General features: G+C 42.2%; 1 protein-coding gene across 2 annotated transcripts; it reads left to right on the top strand.

Annotated features, from left to right (window-relative positions):
- The first annotated feature begins 2,519 nt into the window (after positions 1-2,519).
- fancg (FA complementation group G) lies at positions 2,520-14,514 on the top strand. Of its 2 annotated transcripts, none has more exons than XM_080894658.1 (14): positions 2,520-2,694; positions 3,245-3,341; positions 4,238-4,363; positions 4,490-4,662; positions 5,056-5,209; positions 9,129-9,259; positions 9,349-9,495; positions 9,693-9,853; positions 9,970-10,036; positions 10,118-10,434; positions 10,518-10,558; positions 10,651-10,824; positions 11,467-11,581; positions 13,686-14,514. In XM_080894658.1, the coding sequence occupies exons 1-14, from the start codon at positions 2,626-2,628 to the stop codon at positions 13,777-13,779; spliced, it is 1,866 nt and encodes a 621-aa protein (XP_080750784.1). In that variant the 5' UTR covers positions 2,520-2,625; the 3' UTR covers positions 13,780-14,514. The 2 variants fall into 2 exon arrangements, with proteins under 2 accessions (XP_080750784.1, XP_080750783.1); XM_080894657.1 differs by having other exon boundaries at positions 3,242-3,341.
- The last annotated feature ends 98 nt before the right edge of the window (positions 14,515-14,612 follow it).

The raw sequence follows: 14,612 nt of genomic DNA, 5'->3' as shown, positions 1-14,612 counted from the left end.
GTTGGCTGGGCCGGTGAGAACTGACTGCAGTAGGAGGGAGAGCGATCAGCTTTTATAGGAGGGAGGGAAAAGACAGTAGTCAGCACCAAGACACGCTCGTTTTTAAAGAGATACCTTTTCCTCAGAAAACTACCGGCTGCGCAGGAATGGCAAGACGATACTCGCTCCCGTTAGTGTAGGATCCTGATGATAAGTATGTATTTTGAAGGTATTAGAGGTGTTGATGAGGGGATACTTTACTGACGGAACAATCCTAAATATTGGGACTATAACATGCGATATGTTTTTTAAGCATCCAAAACTGCACCTGGAAATATCTAGGCGATGTTTCAAAACAAGATTGTAATATAAATAATTTTAATCATATTCACAAATGCCTGCTTCTGGGTTTCTTTACGCAGTTTAAAATATATATATTTAAAAACACATGGGAATACTGTGGGCATAGATGTGGCTAAAGTCCTGGTGGACCTTCTTTCTAATATGTTTCTTTAATAGGGACAACTCATCTTAATAATAAATACCACTTTAAAATGTAACAAACTGTAAATGATTTTAGCAAATTTGCTCATTTCCATCTGTGACTGATTGTGTGGGTGTCCACTGTGTACTGCTGATGCTCTCTGTAGCTTCACTGCTGCAGTGTGAGTTTGCAGATCCACAGCCATACCCCCTGGGACTCAACTCAACTGCTGGGCCATTGACAGACTCCTTCTTTTAGTACAGGCACACACACAAAGAGTATTTCCTTCTTTCCCCTTTTCAGAAAGCAGCTTCCCATCACTTAGTTTCTGCTTCTTTTTGAGAGAGCAATTTTAACATGTGCAGAATCTGATTGCAGGTTGAGTGTGTGATGCACACAAATGACACAGAAACCAAAAACAGCAGCATGAGTTACACTGATACAGCATTCACAGAAACCCCAAACAGCTGTCTCTGCTGATCTAAAGAGATGTCTGCTCTGAGAAGAGGAGCAGTTCTGAAGAGCACATACAGCACCTATTGATCACTCAGGGTGAGTGAGTTTATTCTACCTTAAAGGGAAACTGTAGGCCTCGCCTTTAATATGAGCAAATATTTGGAAGAATCCACCATTTAGCAGACAGCAGCGATTTCTCATTTTCAGCCATTCTTTGTTATTGTAACATTAATGTCATCAGCTCAGTGACACCCATAGATGTGTGACACTTAAGTGCTCTATAGCAGATGCGCTACATTTGTAATGAAACACGCAAAAGTCTCTGTGTGCTTTGCATCACGTCTCACACGTTTGGGGTGGGGTGGTGGGGGTTCTCCAGCATAGGAATTACATGCGTCACAGCCCCTCCATCCACTGGCTGCATGTTTTATAGATGAGGATAATGCAACAGAGATGACAGGATTCTGCTGTGAAAGGCACTTTCTGTAGCGCATGTCAAAATGTAAGTGCACATGAAATATAAGCAGCAGGCCAGATCTGAGGTTTATCAGCAGTTATTGCAGTAACTCAAAACAGGCTGGCCTGAAAGCACGAGTATCTGTTACTTGAAACCAAAAATCTTGTAACAGCCAAACTAAGATATATTGCTTGGAATATGACCTCCAAATAACAGGTCACCTGCAGTCTGTCTCCTGCTTTTGCTTCTCAGAATTAACATAATCCTCTCTCCTGTGCTGTCATAGGTGAATTAATCAGTCACATTTTTCAATATAGCTGAAAGCTTGATGACTGCCACTGCAAAGGCTTTTGATAGAAGAGCACAAAGGATGTTGCCATGTAGCGGCCTTGTCCTTGAAGCGATGGATGGACAGACAGCAGCAGAGTGAGACAGATACAGAGATGGAAAATAGCAGAATCGATGCAGAGGAAAACGTCAGAAAAAAGTGAAACGTGTCCCAGAGGAATGATATCTTGCATTTGCAGGTGCACTGAGTTTAGGCTGTGGAGTTTCCCTTGTTTCAGAGGGGTATATTTAGACATTTCAGTGATTTGAGACTATCAGAGAACAGAAGAGCTGCAAGGCTGTGTTGGAAGGCAGACAACGAAGAACACAGTCGTCAGGGAACAAGTGGATGCACTGAAGGAGGGATGACAGGGTGTGACTGGAACTGGGGGACAAAACAGGGAGTCACCTTGGGAATGACATCCAGAAAAATGGTAGTCCGAAGTCTAACGGATGAATCAGCTGTAATTCAATTAAGGTTTAGATAGTGTTTCCTTACATTAGACTTCTGTGTGTTTGAGTATGTGTGCATGCATGTTTATACATGTAACTGAGGCTGATGCTTTTTTTTTTCAGAACTACACAGCAGTCATGCAGATAATAAAAAATAGCTTTGTAACTGTGGAAATTTACTGACCATAGAGAAGTAGCTCACAGCTTGATCATGGCTCTGCCAGACCCAGAGATTGAACTTTCTAGAAAGCATCTAAACTTGACTCCGTTACAGCACCACCTGCTGGTCAGTCAGCAGAATGCCGGTGTCATCCCCACATGTGTCCACAGGGGGCAGCAGAGCCCCGCTGCCACTCAGCCTGTAACGTTTTATTTCCTGTGTTGCTCGCTTCTCTTTCACAAACGAGGGAAAGTTCAAACGAAACCACTCCAGCTTTTTCACCAAACACCGATGTGATGTGTGGTTAAAATGTATCAGCCGCCCTCTTTACTCGAGAAGTGGAGTCAGGAGAACAACGAGTTGGTAAATAAGTGTAAGGTGGGTAAGGCCGGCTAGCAGGTATACATTTAATCACAGCTCTGCGATTAATTAGCAATACTAACATCAAATAAAACTGTAACTGCGAATAGATTAGATGACCAAAAATCTCATAGTTTAATTAATGTGCTAAAATGTAAAACAGAGCCAGTTTTTCTCCTGACAGACTGAAGTCCTTCTGTGCTGTCTTTTTCTTCAATGATTGTATATTAGCCTCCCTACCGTAACATAATACAGAAATAGAAGAGGTTTGCGTATGTATTAAGGTGTTATACAATTATGTAAAATACTCTACCTGGAGAACAAGTCATGAAGTCTTCTTTATGATATTGTTTTGGATTATTATTGGAGATGTAGAACAGCGTTAAGTTACACAAAGCCACTTATACCAAACATAAGAAAGGAGTAGGGGGTATCCCTCATGATGGTAGTTTGCAATGTGAAGTGCTCTCAAAAATACTCTCATGAAGGTATCTGACATAAATTTATCCAACACTGTGGTACATCCTGATCATGGTGTCATTTTGCTTTCACTTGATTGTTTCAGCAGCAGGAGGCAGCTGGAGGTGCTGTGAGCCGAGACCACAGGCAGTCCAGCCTGAGGTGGTGTTCCTCTGAATTTCACAAACTTTTGAGGAAAATCCAAGGTACTATGTGATATATTTGTCACATTTTATTTTTCAAATCATCACAAATGTTAATATTAGACACAGATAATTTGAGTAAATACAAAAAGCATTTTTTAAATGTAAATGATTAGTTCATTTATTAAGAGCTATTCAATAAAAAAAGCTATCCAAACCTACCCACCTCGGAAAGCTGAGAATAGGTTCACTAGCCACACCCAGGTCTGATTACTGCCAGACCAGCTGAATCAAGAAATCTCTTAAATTAAAACAGTCTGACAAAGTGAAAAGTTCTCAAAAAGCAACACATCATGCCACGACCCAAAGAACCACCCGAGAAACAAATTCACTGACATCCTTCAGTCCGGAAAGGGCTACAAAGAAATTTCCTACGGCTTTAGGATTCCAGTGAACCACAGTAAGAGCCATCATACACAAATGGAGAAAAACTTGGAACAGTGGGGAAACTTCTCAGGAGTGACCAGGAGGCCAAAATTACTCCAAGAGTGCAGCGACGACTCATCCAGGAGGTCAGAAAATACCCCAGAACAACATTAAAGAACTGCAGACTTCATACGTCAGTTAAGGTCAGAGTTGATGATTCAATAATAAGAAAGAGACTGGGCAACAATGGCATCCATAGGAGAGTTCAAGGAGAAAACCACTGCTCAAACACAAAGACTTCTCGATCCCCAAGACAGGAGAATATTTTGTAGGCTGATGAAATGAAAGGTTGAACTTTTTGAAGGTTTAATAAAAAAAAATTCTGATTTACTCAGTTTATCTTTGTCTAATATTGAAATTAGTTTAATGATCTGAAACATGCAAGTGTGACAAATATATATTTAAAAAAGGAAGTCATGACACCGTATAATTTACCTCAATGCAGCTTCTTTCTACGCGTCTCTCTTCTGCAGGTATTCCTCCTCATGTAGATCACTCGCAGCTGGAGTTGGCAGTGGTGTATAATACGTGTGTATGCTTTACTGCTCAGTCTCAATTTTCAGAAGCTGAGCTGCTCCTCAAAGAAGCCACTGAGCGAGGTAGGCCTCTATGTGAAAAAATGGCCATATATGATACGATTCAGGAACTAATGCCACAAATCCAAGTTTTTGTAAGTTCAGAGATTCTCAAGTGTGAATTTTACAGCCTGCCATTCTTCTTTACAGTGTTACAGGTGACAGGAAATAACGCTGATACTTCTGATCCGCTTGTGCTGTGGAGAGCAGGGCTTAAATCAGCGGGAAACACAGCTTTGCATCCTCATGTTTTGTACCTCCTCTGTCTGCAGTGGGCACTATGGCTGGCCAAATGCCAGCTAGAAAATATAGGGGAATTACAGGTAAGATGATTTTTAGGTTATGTCCACGCCTTTCTACTTTCTTTTTAGTTTTAAACAAACTATAGGATCTATGCATTGATTAGCCACATGAGATGCCTGTTTAACTGCTTTATATGGGAAAAATCACTGTGCTGATTTTGACTTGTTCTTTGTCACCTGACACAGAGTTGGTAGAAACTATTTTCCCACAGTTATTTGTTGGATTCATGCTATCCCAGTGTTTTCTGTCACTGCATGTAATACAAACTACATTGATGATACTCCACAGTGTATAAGCATTTAAAGACCTGTGTGCAGTCCCCATCTGTCGAGTGGAGATGGAAGTTTGATCTTGGATTTGTTTTTGTTCTTGTTTAAAATGATTCAGTTATTGTATTTTTTCATGTCATGCAGGAGCAGATGTCTTCTCTTTGTGAGATAGTATGTGATGGAGTTGGGGATTGCAGTCCAAGCGAGGCAAAAGGAAGGTTGTCAAAGAGTCCTCTGTTGGTGATGGAACCGAAAAGGCTTACCGAATTATTACAGATCTGCACTTCCATTGCTCAAGGTTGGCTACATTCATGCTTTTTAGCAATGTATTTTTGAGGCTCAGTTATAGTTGTTTCTGCTCATGCTACCATAATTAATAAGGCATAAGTCATAGTGTAGATTTCTCCTCTCTGCTTTGCAAATTAACATTTCACCTCGGTGATCCCTTGTCAGCAAACTATTATTACATGCTTCCAAAATCAGTATTTGTGACATGTTTAAAGGTTTGTGTGTTGCTAACAGAGACGGGCAGTAACGCGTTACTGTAATCCGATTACTTTTTTCAAGTAACGAGTAAAGTATGGGATTACTATTGCAAAAACGGTAACTAGATTACCGTTACTTTCCCGTAGGAACGCTGCGTTACTGCGTTACTAAAACCGTGATTTTTTTTTGCGAGAGTGTCTCATGACAGTGACATAAGCGAGTGCGACGTTCGTGGCAGCAGCTGTGTGCAGATCAACAATGGATCATATATCGAGTACGGGAGAGAGTATGAGAGCCCTTCTCATAATATCAGGGGACTTCAATCATGCCTCTTTGGACTCCACACTGCCCACCTTCACCCAGTATGTGACCTGCTCAACCAGAGACAATAAAACACTGGACTTACTGTATGCCAATGCTGAAGAGGCATACAGTTCATCACCTCTCCCTCCACTGGGCAAATCTGACCACAACCTGGTGCACCTTGTCCCTGTGTATGAGCCCTTAGTGCGCAGGGTGCCACCAGCCACCCGCACAGTGCAGAGATGGTCAGAGGAGAGCGAGGAGGCTCTTAAGGACTGTTTTGAGTCGACTGTGTGGGAGGTGATCTGTGACGACCATGGAGAGGACATCGACAGCCTTACTACATGCATTACTGACTATATTAATTTCTGTGTGGATAACACCGTACCTACCAGGACTGTACGGTGTTTCTCCAACAACAAACCTTGGATTACCCCAGAAATTAAAGCTGTCCTCAAGCAGAAGAGGAGGGCCTTCAAATCCAAAGACAAAGAGGAGTTGAAAAGGGTGCAGAGAGAGTTGAGGGGACTGATAAGGAATGGGAAGGACAGCTACAGGCAGAAGATGGAGAACCAGCTTCAGCAAAACAACGTTGGTGAAGTCTGGAGAGGCCTCAGAACCATCTCAGGCCACAAACAGCAGAACTCTCTGCCTGGGAGGGATGTGAGGTGGGCAAATGAACTGAATCATTTCTTCAACAGATTTGATTCAACCATGAGACAGTCTACAACATCGGCTGCAGACTCACCCACCCCCACTGCTGCTGTTCCACCTCTGACACCTCAGACACTTCACACCTCCTCTATTCACCCTGCTCACTCCCCCCCACCCCCAACAACAGCATCCAATACACACTCAACACAAGGCTCCAGCCTGTCTCTCTCAACCACCCAGGTTAGGAGGGAACTGAGGAGGATTAATGGCAAGAAGGCAGCGGGCCCAGATGGCATCAGCTCGAGGGTCGTCAGGTCCTGCGCGGACCAACTGTGTGGGGTGATGGAGCACCTCTTCAACCTGAGCCTGAGGTTGGGAAGAGTCCCACAGCTCTGGAAAACCTCCTGTGTTGTACCAGTGCCAAAGACTTCACGCCCCAAGGACCTCAACAGCTACAGGCCGGTGGCTCTGACATCCCACCTGATGAAGACCCTGGAGCGGTTGGTCCTGGCTCAGCTTCGGCGCCTAACAAGCTCATCACTGGACCCACTTCAGTTTGCCTACCAGCCTGGCATTGGCGCGGATGATGCCGTCATTCACCTCCTACATCGTTCCCTCGCTCACCTGGAGACCGCTGGAAGCACTGTGAGAATCATGTTCTTTGATTTCTCCAGTGCCTTCAACACTATTCTTCCCTCGGTTCTGAAGGACAAGCTGGAGAACTCTGGAGTGGACCATCACCTCACTACCTGGATTTTGGACTACCTCACCGACCGACCACAGTATGTGAGGACTCAGGGCTGTGTGTCGGACAGGGTCGTCTGCAGTACGGGGGCCCCACAGGGAACGGTTCTGGCTCCGTTCCTCTTCACCATCTACACTGCAGACTTCTCCCACAACTCCACCCAGTGCTTCCTGCAGAAGTTCTCTGATGACTCTGCAATAGTCGGCCTCATCACTGATGGGGACGACAAGGAGTACAGAGGACTGACTCAAGACTTTGTGGACTGGTGCCAGCTGAACTACCTCCAGATCAACGCCAGTAAAACCAAGGAGCTGGTGGTAGACTTCCGCAGGCACAAGCATTCTCCACTGCAACCACTGAACATCCAGGGTATGGACATTGAGGCTGTGGACAGCTACAGGTACCTTGGTGTTCATCTGAACAACAGACTGGACTGGACTCATAACTCAGACGCCCTCTACAGGAAAGGGCAGAGCAGGCTGTACCTGCTGCGGAGACTCAGGTCGTTTGGGGTGGAGGGCCCACTCCTGAAGACCTTCTATGACTCTGTGGTGGCTTCTGCTATCTTTTATGGTGTGGTCTGCTGGGGCGGCAGCATCTCTGCTGGGGACAGGAAGAGACTGAACAGGGTGATCCGAAGGGCCAGCTCTGTTCTAGGATGCCCTCTGGACCCAGTGGAGGTGGTGAGTGACAGGAGAATGGCGGCTAAGCTGTCATCCCTGTTGGACAACGTCTCCCACCCCATGCAGCAGACTGTGACAGCACTGAGCAGCTCCTTCAGTGGGAGACTGCGGCACCCACGGTGTGGGACGGAGAGATTTCGCAGGTCTTTCCTCCCCACTGCTGTCAGACTCCATAATAAAGACTTTAACTGAACAAACACACACATCCACACATGTGAAATAACACTAAGTGCAATAATCTTTTCTGGCATCGTTGTATTTTTACTCAGTTGTATATAGCATTCATATTCTATTTTTATCTTATTGTATATTTTTATTCTATTTTATTCTACTGTATATAGTATATTATTTTATTCTATTCTATTCTGTACAGCTGTGTACTGTATTTATTCTTATTGTATTCTAATTTTTGCGTCATAACTTTTGCACTGTCCACTTCCTGCTGTGACAAAACAAATTTCCCACGTGTGGGACTAATAAAGGTTATCTTATCTTATCTTATCTTAAAGCGTGGAAGCACTGACCTTACTTTGAGTTTGATTCCATAAAAAGTGACAAAAACATTAATGTCCGTTGTGCGTGGGAAGAAAACTTCTTTTTACAGCGAAAAAACCCCTAAACTTCCAAGCAAGCACCGAGTGCGCTATGACGTAATGTGAAACTCACAGAGAAACTCGCGGATTCTTCCACTGACCGCTGCGGCACACCTGCACCAGGGTAAACCTCCGCCTACCCAACTCCTGCTTTACAGGTGAAAATAGAGCAACAGGACCGCTAGTCTTTGACTTTATTTATTTTCTGCTGTGTTTTACTTGCATCTATTTGAAAGAGTGAGTGTAAACACACACAAAAAAAATTATTTTATGTGCTGGAATGTGCACAAAATAGGTTTAAATATTAAACAAATTTCTTCCAGTCAGAGAATGTTGCATATAATTAAATTTTTGCTTGATGCATAAAGTTAAAAGATTAAAACTAATAAAACAAGTTTTAAAAAGGGACTTTTCCTTTTGATTACATTTTGTATGATGGATTATGTAGAAAAAGTAGAATTGGGCTGAAAGATCTATCGCTTTATCACCTATTCAGGTTGTAAATCGTGTTTTTAAAAAGTAACTAAGTAATTAATTACTTTTGAAAATAAGTAATCAGTAAAGTAATGGGATTACTTTTTTGGGGAAGTAATCAGTAATTAGTTACTGATTACTTTTTTCAAGTAACTTGACCAACACTGGTTGCTAATGTGTCTTTTTACACTAGCGACAGCTATGAACACTGATGATGGTGAAATATGACTGTGATGTATTCATAGACTTCCTCTGTGTGACTCCACATGTTTAAAAAAGGTGCAGAAAAGCTGAATGAGGGTCGGAGTTCAGAAGCGTTGTCTGATCTACAGGCGGCTTCTGCCCTGCCAGCTACCAGGGCTCTAGTGGCATATACACACCTTCTTTCAGGCTCCTGCCTCGCTCATATGGTATACACATGCACTGTAATCATATAAACAAAAGAGCAGCCTTTAAGCAGTTGTCTTAAGTTAATGTTTGTCTTTCCGATTGTCTCTAGAACCGCCCACAGATGGCACTGCAGTGTTACAAGAGGGCACTCGAGACAGACTCCCGTTGTGTGTGTGCTCTGTACCGAAGCATGCTCATCTATAGACAGCTGGGAAACACACAGGCTGAGATACAGGCTCTTCGCCTACTGCACTCAGTGAGTGATGCACATACACTCTCCACATAAAGGCCATACATGCAGACGAGAGAAAGGATGCCGGTAATCCCTGCATGTACATATATTTTTAAGTTAGAAGCCTCACAGATGAAGATAAAGAAGTTTATTTTGATCACTGACATATTTTCAGTTAAATTCAGGCCTGCATCAAACATCAGACCTATCTTTTCCCACAGACTTTGATGTTGCCCCCTGCTACAGAGCCCGTTCTGGGAGGTATCCAACCCCTCTCTCCGTCCTTACTCCTCAGTAGCCAATCACTAAGCAGGCTGCTTTCAGTCCCGTCTGCCCTAAGTGTCCTTTACAGCCTTGCCCTCAAATGTGTGCTCAGTGGCAGGTAAGAAGAGCAGCAGGGATGCTTGCTGACCTCTACTCCAAAACAGAAAATGCCAATAGAGAGGAGGACAAAAGTATACTTGTATTAACAGTGGAGTGTTGCTGATGTTTCTGCAGGGTTACTGAGGGTGTTGAACATTATCTGGATCTGCTGGCTGCTCTTCACTCAGAGGATCAACATGCAGTAAGAGTGAAAATAATAACAAACAAAATCACAATTCAATTCTCCTTAATGGGTTCAATGACATGTATTTGTTTGCCTCAGGTTGATGCTGAGGTTTCTGTCCTACCCAGGATGCCGGAGCTTTACCTGGAGGCTGGCACTGCCTTGCTCTTTACCCGGCGTCCTGCAGATTGTATGGCGTTCTGCAATGAAGTCATCAGCACGACACTGGAGCTGGTACCAGAGAAAGTGGTGTTGGAAGAGCCAGAGGAAGGAATTGGAGGAGACGCGAGGGGTCTGAGTGTGGAGGGTGAAGATAAAGTGGCGATGCTCCTCTGGGCTGCAGCTGCCTACCTCGTCCAGGGTCACTGCCACGCTCACTTGAAGGACTGGAAACAAGCTGTGACTCATTACACGAGGTGTGAGAGATGAAAGTAATTTTACTTGTTTCAGCGTAATTCAGTTATTAAAACAAAACAAAACACTGCATTCTGTATTACAGGTGCATCAACCTGCTGGTGAAGGTGCACTTAAAAAACAGAGGTGAATACCTTAATGAGTTTATAAATACTTGGGAGACTTTTGCCTTTTTTTCTGTCTTTCTGTTATTTTCTGTATTTTATGGTCGATTACAGATTTCCAACCACAGATCCCTGCTGCAGATGTGAATGTTAAGCATGGGAAAGATCTCTGCACCCTGCAAAGAATGAAGGGGCTTTCACTAGCATGGAGGGGTATCAGCTTCACCCAGATGGACCAGCTGAGAGAGGCGCTGAGGGACCTCCAGCTCAGCCTGCAGGCCTTCCCAGGTATACACGCCACAGCTGTAACTTAATCCTGTGAATAGCAGAAGTTGAAGCTATTTCTGACATTTGATATATCAGCAGTACTCTGTCATTGTAGCTAGCTGGTCATACAAAGAGAAAATAATATAAGTCATAGACTCCTAATCTTATACATCAGTGTATTTAATACTTTTTTTCTTATATGTAACATTTATCACATTGTTCTTCACTATTGGCCCACACTCAGTGACAAATAGGGGACACAAGACAAGTTGTATTGCTCATCATTGTTTTATTTACCATAAAGAAAACTAATAAACATGAGGTATGAGGAGTCAGAAGTATCAGTCATTACATGGATGCACGGATGAGCATTACATGTATGTGCTGATGTTGGCATCGGTGTGAAAGAGGAAACAAAAACAAAATCTGGAGGTGTCATTCCTAGGAGCTCAGGCCTGCTTAAACCATGTGGAATATGCTACACATGTGTAAACCAGTTATCCCAATGACCCTCTCCACTACTGTCCTCTGCAGGAGGAAACCCTGCAGAGACAAAAAGGGGAGGGGCCATAACACTGTAGACCACAGGATTGTATTGAGTGTGGATTTGATTTACATGGTATTGTGCTATAACACGTTGTTGTGCTGTATGTGTTGTCTCAGATTATACAGGAGCTGGGCTGTGGTGCGGTGAGGTGCTATGGAGGCTTGGCAGGAAGCACGAGGCAGCAGCTTGCTGGGAAAAGACCTGGAGCCTCACGACTCAGACCTCAGTGGAGTAAGGCTTTCATTCTTGTATTGTTAAATGCCGTCGCTACATTTGAAGTTTATAATGTTAACTGCTGTACGTCATACTGTAGAAGATATTTGATCCTATGGTGACTGGAACTCCGGGACACAGTTGGGGAGCATGATAAGGTCAAGGTTAGAGGTCAAGTTTTCTGAATATCTTGTGAACACAACAGCTCGAAAAGGATGTCACCTAGGTTTTTTTGGTTTTTTTTCTTAAAACTGGGTCATTGATGTTTTTATCCAGGAAGGATGTCATACTGGCCTCTCATACTGATATCTTAGCTTCATCTACTGACAGGCACTCACACCTTGGAATTTGGCAAGTTTTATACAATTCATGCATTTTTATTTTTATTTTGCAGGTTTCTCAATATCACAGTATAATATGTAGCTATACCAGTGCCACTGTTTCAGTCTTTTGATAAAGTCACATTCAAAGCTTTTCCTCAATTTGCATTCAGTGAATTTTCATAATGCTGTCAGATTGCTGTAACCACATAGATTTCCAGGCTAGGGCACAACTCGATAGCAGAATCATTTCAACATTAATTTCAATAGATGTGGACATCTTTTAACTCCTATTCACAGCAATATTTATAAAGCATTAGATGTGCTTTATATATCCCATAAGTTGGGAAATTCCTGAGTTACAACAGCCTTCAGTATTTCAAGAAAATCTGAATAATGCATTAAGGTAGAAATGATAGAAAGTTAAATAAAGATAAAGAGAAAAAAAGAAACTCGGTAGGTAAAAATATAACTCGAAAGAAATTTAAATAGTACAAATGTAAAATGCTTATTATAACAATAATAACAATACAACATCACACAATTGCACCACACAATAATAAAATGGCTCAAAATCAATAAAATAAAATGAACCAGTAATGGTGTAAATGTAGTAAGTACATCAAATGTCAGACAGTGTAAAATATGGTGGACGGTTAGATCAGCTAGTCAGATGTATTGTGATCTGGAGATACTGGGTGAGCTTTAAAGATTTCCTTTATCTGTGTTTATGGCGAGGACCTACATTAGCCTGTTTGGATAAGGTTTTCAGCTGCATGTCCTGTAAATTCTGCAGGGGTGGTCAGGATTATCCGTGGTGGATCACAGTTTGTTCAATAACCTTCTCTACAGCACAGTTTCAGATGTGTCCAAAATACTGCTGTGCCATTTTTTTGTTGCTAGTATACACAAAAAAATGTTACCAGGTAATATAAGGTCAAATGTGTATTAAAGAGTTAGCCTTAACATTGCCATCGCTAGTCCTCTGTGGTTCAGTCAATTTCTCTCGCTATGTGCAAATGTTTTCCGGCTGTTTGTATATTCCTTCCACTCTCATGAAAGCAATTTCTCTCAAATGCCTTGAGGAGATTTCTTCAACTTAGACACAAACGTTTAGTTAGGGTCAAGGACGAGCTAAATAAATCAGGAATTTGTGCTGTAGCTACACGGTGCAGTTTCTCAATAAATTGCACAGGGATTGACACTCCTTCAGGTGTTGGTCTGTAGCTTATTGCTAAAAAAAGTTGGAGACAAATAAAGTGGCTTAGAAAGCTTAAAGATGAATTAAAATTAAGTGATTACATCTTATGGCTTAATAGAGCATGAATGAAACAGCAACTTCATTGTTGTTGGTTGACAGTCAGTCACAAGGTGACAATTTGTTTGTTCTCGCTCTTGTTGTTTTTTGTTGGAAATTGCATGTAAATAAGAACAAGCACTCAAAAGGGATTTGAGATAATTTCTAATTACACACACAAAGTGGAGTTTGATTTAGCTGGATTGCCAAGCAGGAGTTTAACATACTTGGCCCGACCAGGATGTTATTCCAGTGGTTATCAGAGGTCAGCACTGTCACCTCACAAAATACAAGCTGACAGTTTGCAGGCTCTCTCTCTGGGTATTCTGGCTTCCTCCCACAGACACACATGTTATGTTAATTTGTGATGAAACTACGTGGAAGGTTGTCTGACCTCACCAGGGTCTTCCCTGCCTCTTTCCCTAGGATTGATAGTTTAATCACTTCTCTATATGCAGATACATTAGCTATGCAATGATGACTCTAATCTTTGTCTGTGTTGCAGAAAACTGCCTTTGTACCTACAGGATCCTCAGTCTGGCCCTTTGTTGGACTCTGTGGAGTTGCGCTTTAGAATACAGGAACTTGGCCTTACCTAATCAGACTGGAGACAAAAGAAGAATTACTTGTGACTTAATGAGCTGGATCGATTTTGCTATGGGTTTCATTTCACACGCCATACAAACATGGACCTACAGGGACAATAAAATAAAGCTTACTGTAAGCATTTGAAACTAAGGATGGGCACAGTGTATGTGTATTGTATGCATGAAATGATGGAAGATTAGGGCATGCATTGTTTGGAGTTGCTGAACTGCCTTTAAGAAAGAAAAGTCTGGTGAGGTGATCTAGCCAATAAAGTTCTCTCTACATCAGCAAACCTTTAATATGCTGTACATGCACTGTCAGCTGAATTTTCAAAAACGGTTAAGCAAAAAAAACTACGAGCTACACTGCAGTCCCCCCTCCACACACCATACAGGGAAAAGTATCTGTCATGCCAGTTCCTCCAGTATAATACTCAGCTTAGTTACCATACCACACTCTAGCTGACAACGGTTCCATCAGCATCTCCATTAAGATAAACTGGACATTGATCATTACATGATGGACTGCCTTGATAAATGATGTATACCATATATCAGACTGTGTGATGGCTGGTGTTAAAAAAGTTTGGAATGAGGTGTTGTGGATGGGTTAGCCGACAATCCATTAAGGGAACATAATTTACTTAGGATGTCTTTGATCAAATTTCAAGCTACAAAAATGTATTGCTATCTAACATCTTGTCTCATTTTTTTTTTTTAAATTGAATAAATGAAGTATATCCTGTTGTTTTTCTTGGAAAAAATGAATTATTTACCTTGAAAGTGTGTGTATACATGTGTTATCTGTCTTCCATAAATTTAATCTTACACATTTGCTGTTACCA

The sequence above is a fragment of the Rhamphochromis sp. 'chilingali' genome, assembly GCF_963969265.1.
Source record: "Rhamphochromis sp. 'chilingali' genome assembly, chromosome: 10".
Lineage (NCBI taxonomy): Eukaryota > Metazoa > Chordata > Actinopteri > Cichliformes > Cichlidae > Rhamphochromis > Rhamphochromis sp. 'chilingali'.
Note: the sequence above shows the minus strand (reverse complement) of the source record. Positions and strands in the feature narration are given on the sequence as shown.

Coding starts and splice junctions, on each gene's coding strand:
- fancg (XM_080894657.1), top strand. CDS start 2,626: ATGTATCAGCCGCCCTCTTTACTCGAGAAGTGGAGTCAGGAGAACAAC. Junction 4,364..4,489: donor CAAAGAAGCCACTGAGCGAG/GTAGGCCTCTAT, acceptor TCTTCTTTACAG/TGTTACAGGTGACAGGAAAT. Junction 11,582..13,685: donor ACGACTCAGACCTCAGTGGA/GTAAGGCTTTCA, acceptor TCTGTGTTGCAG/AAAACTGCCTTTGTACCTAC.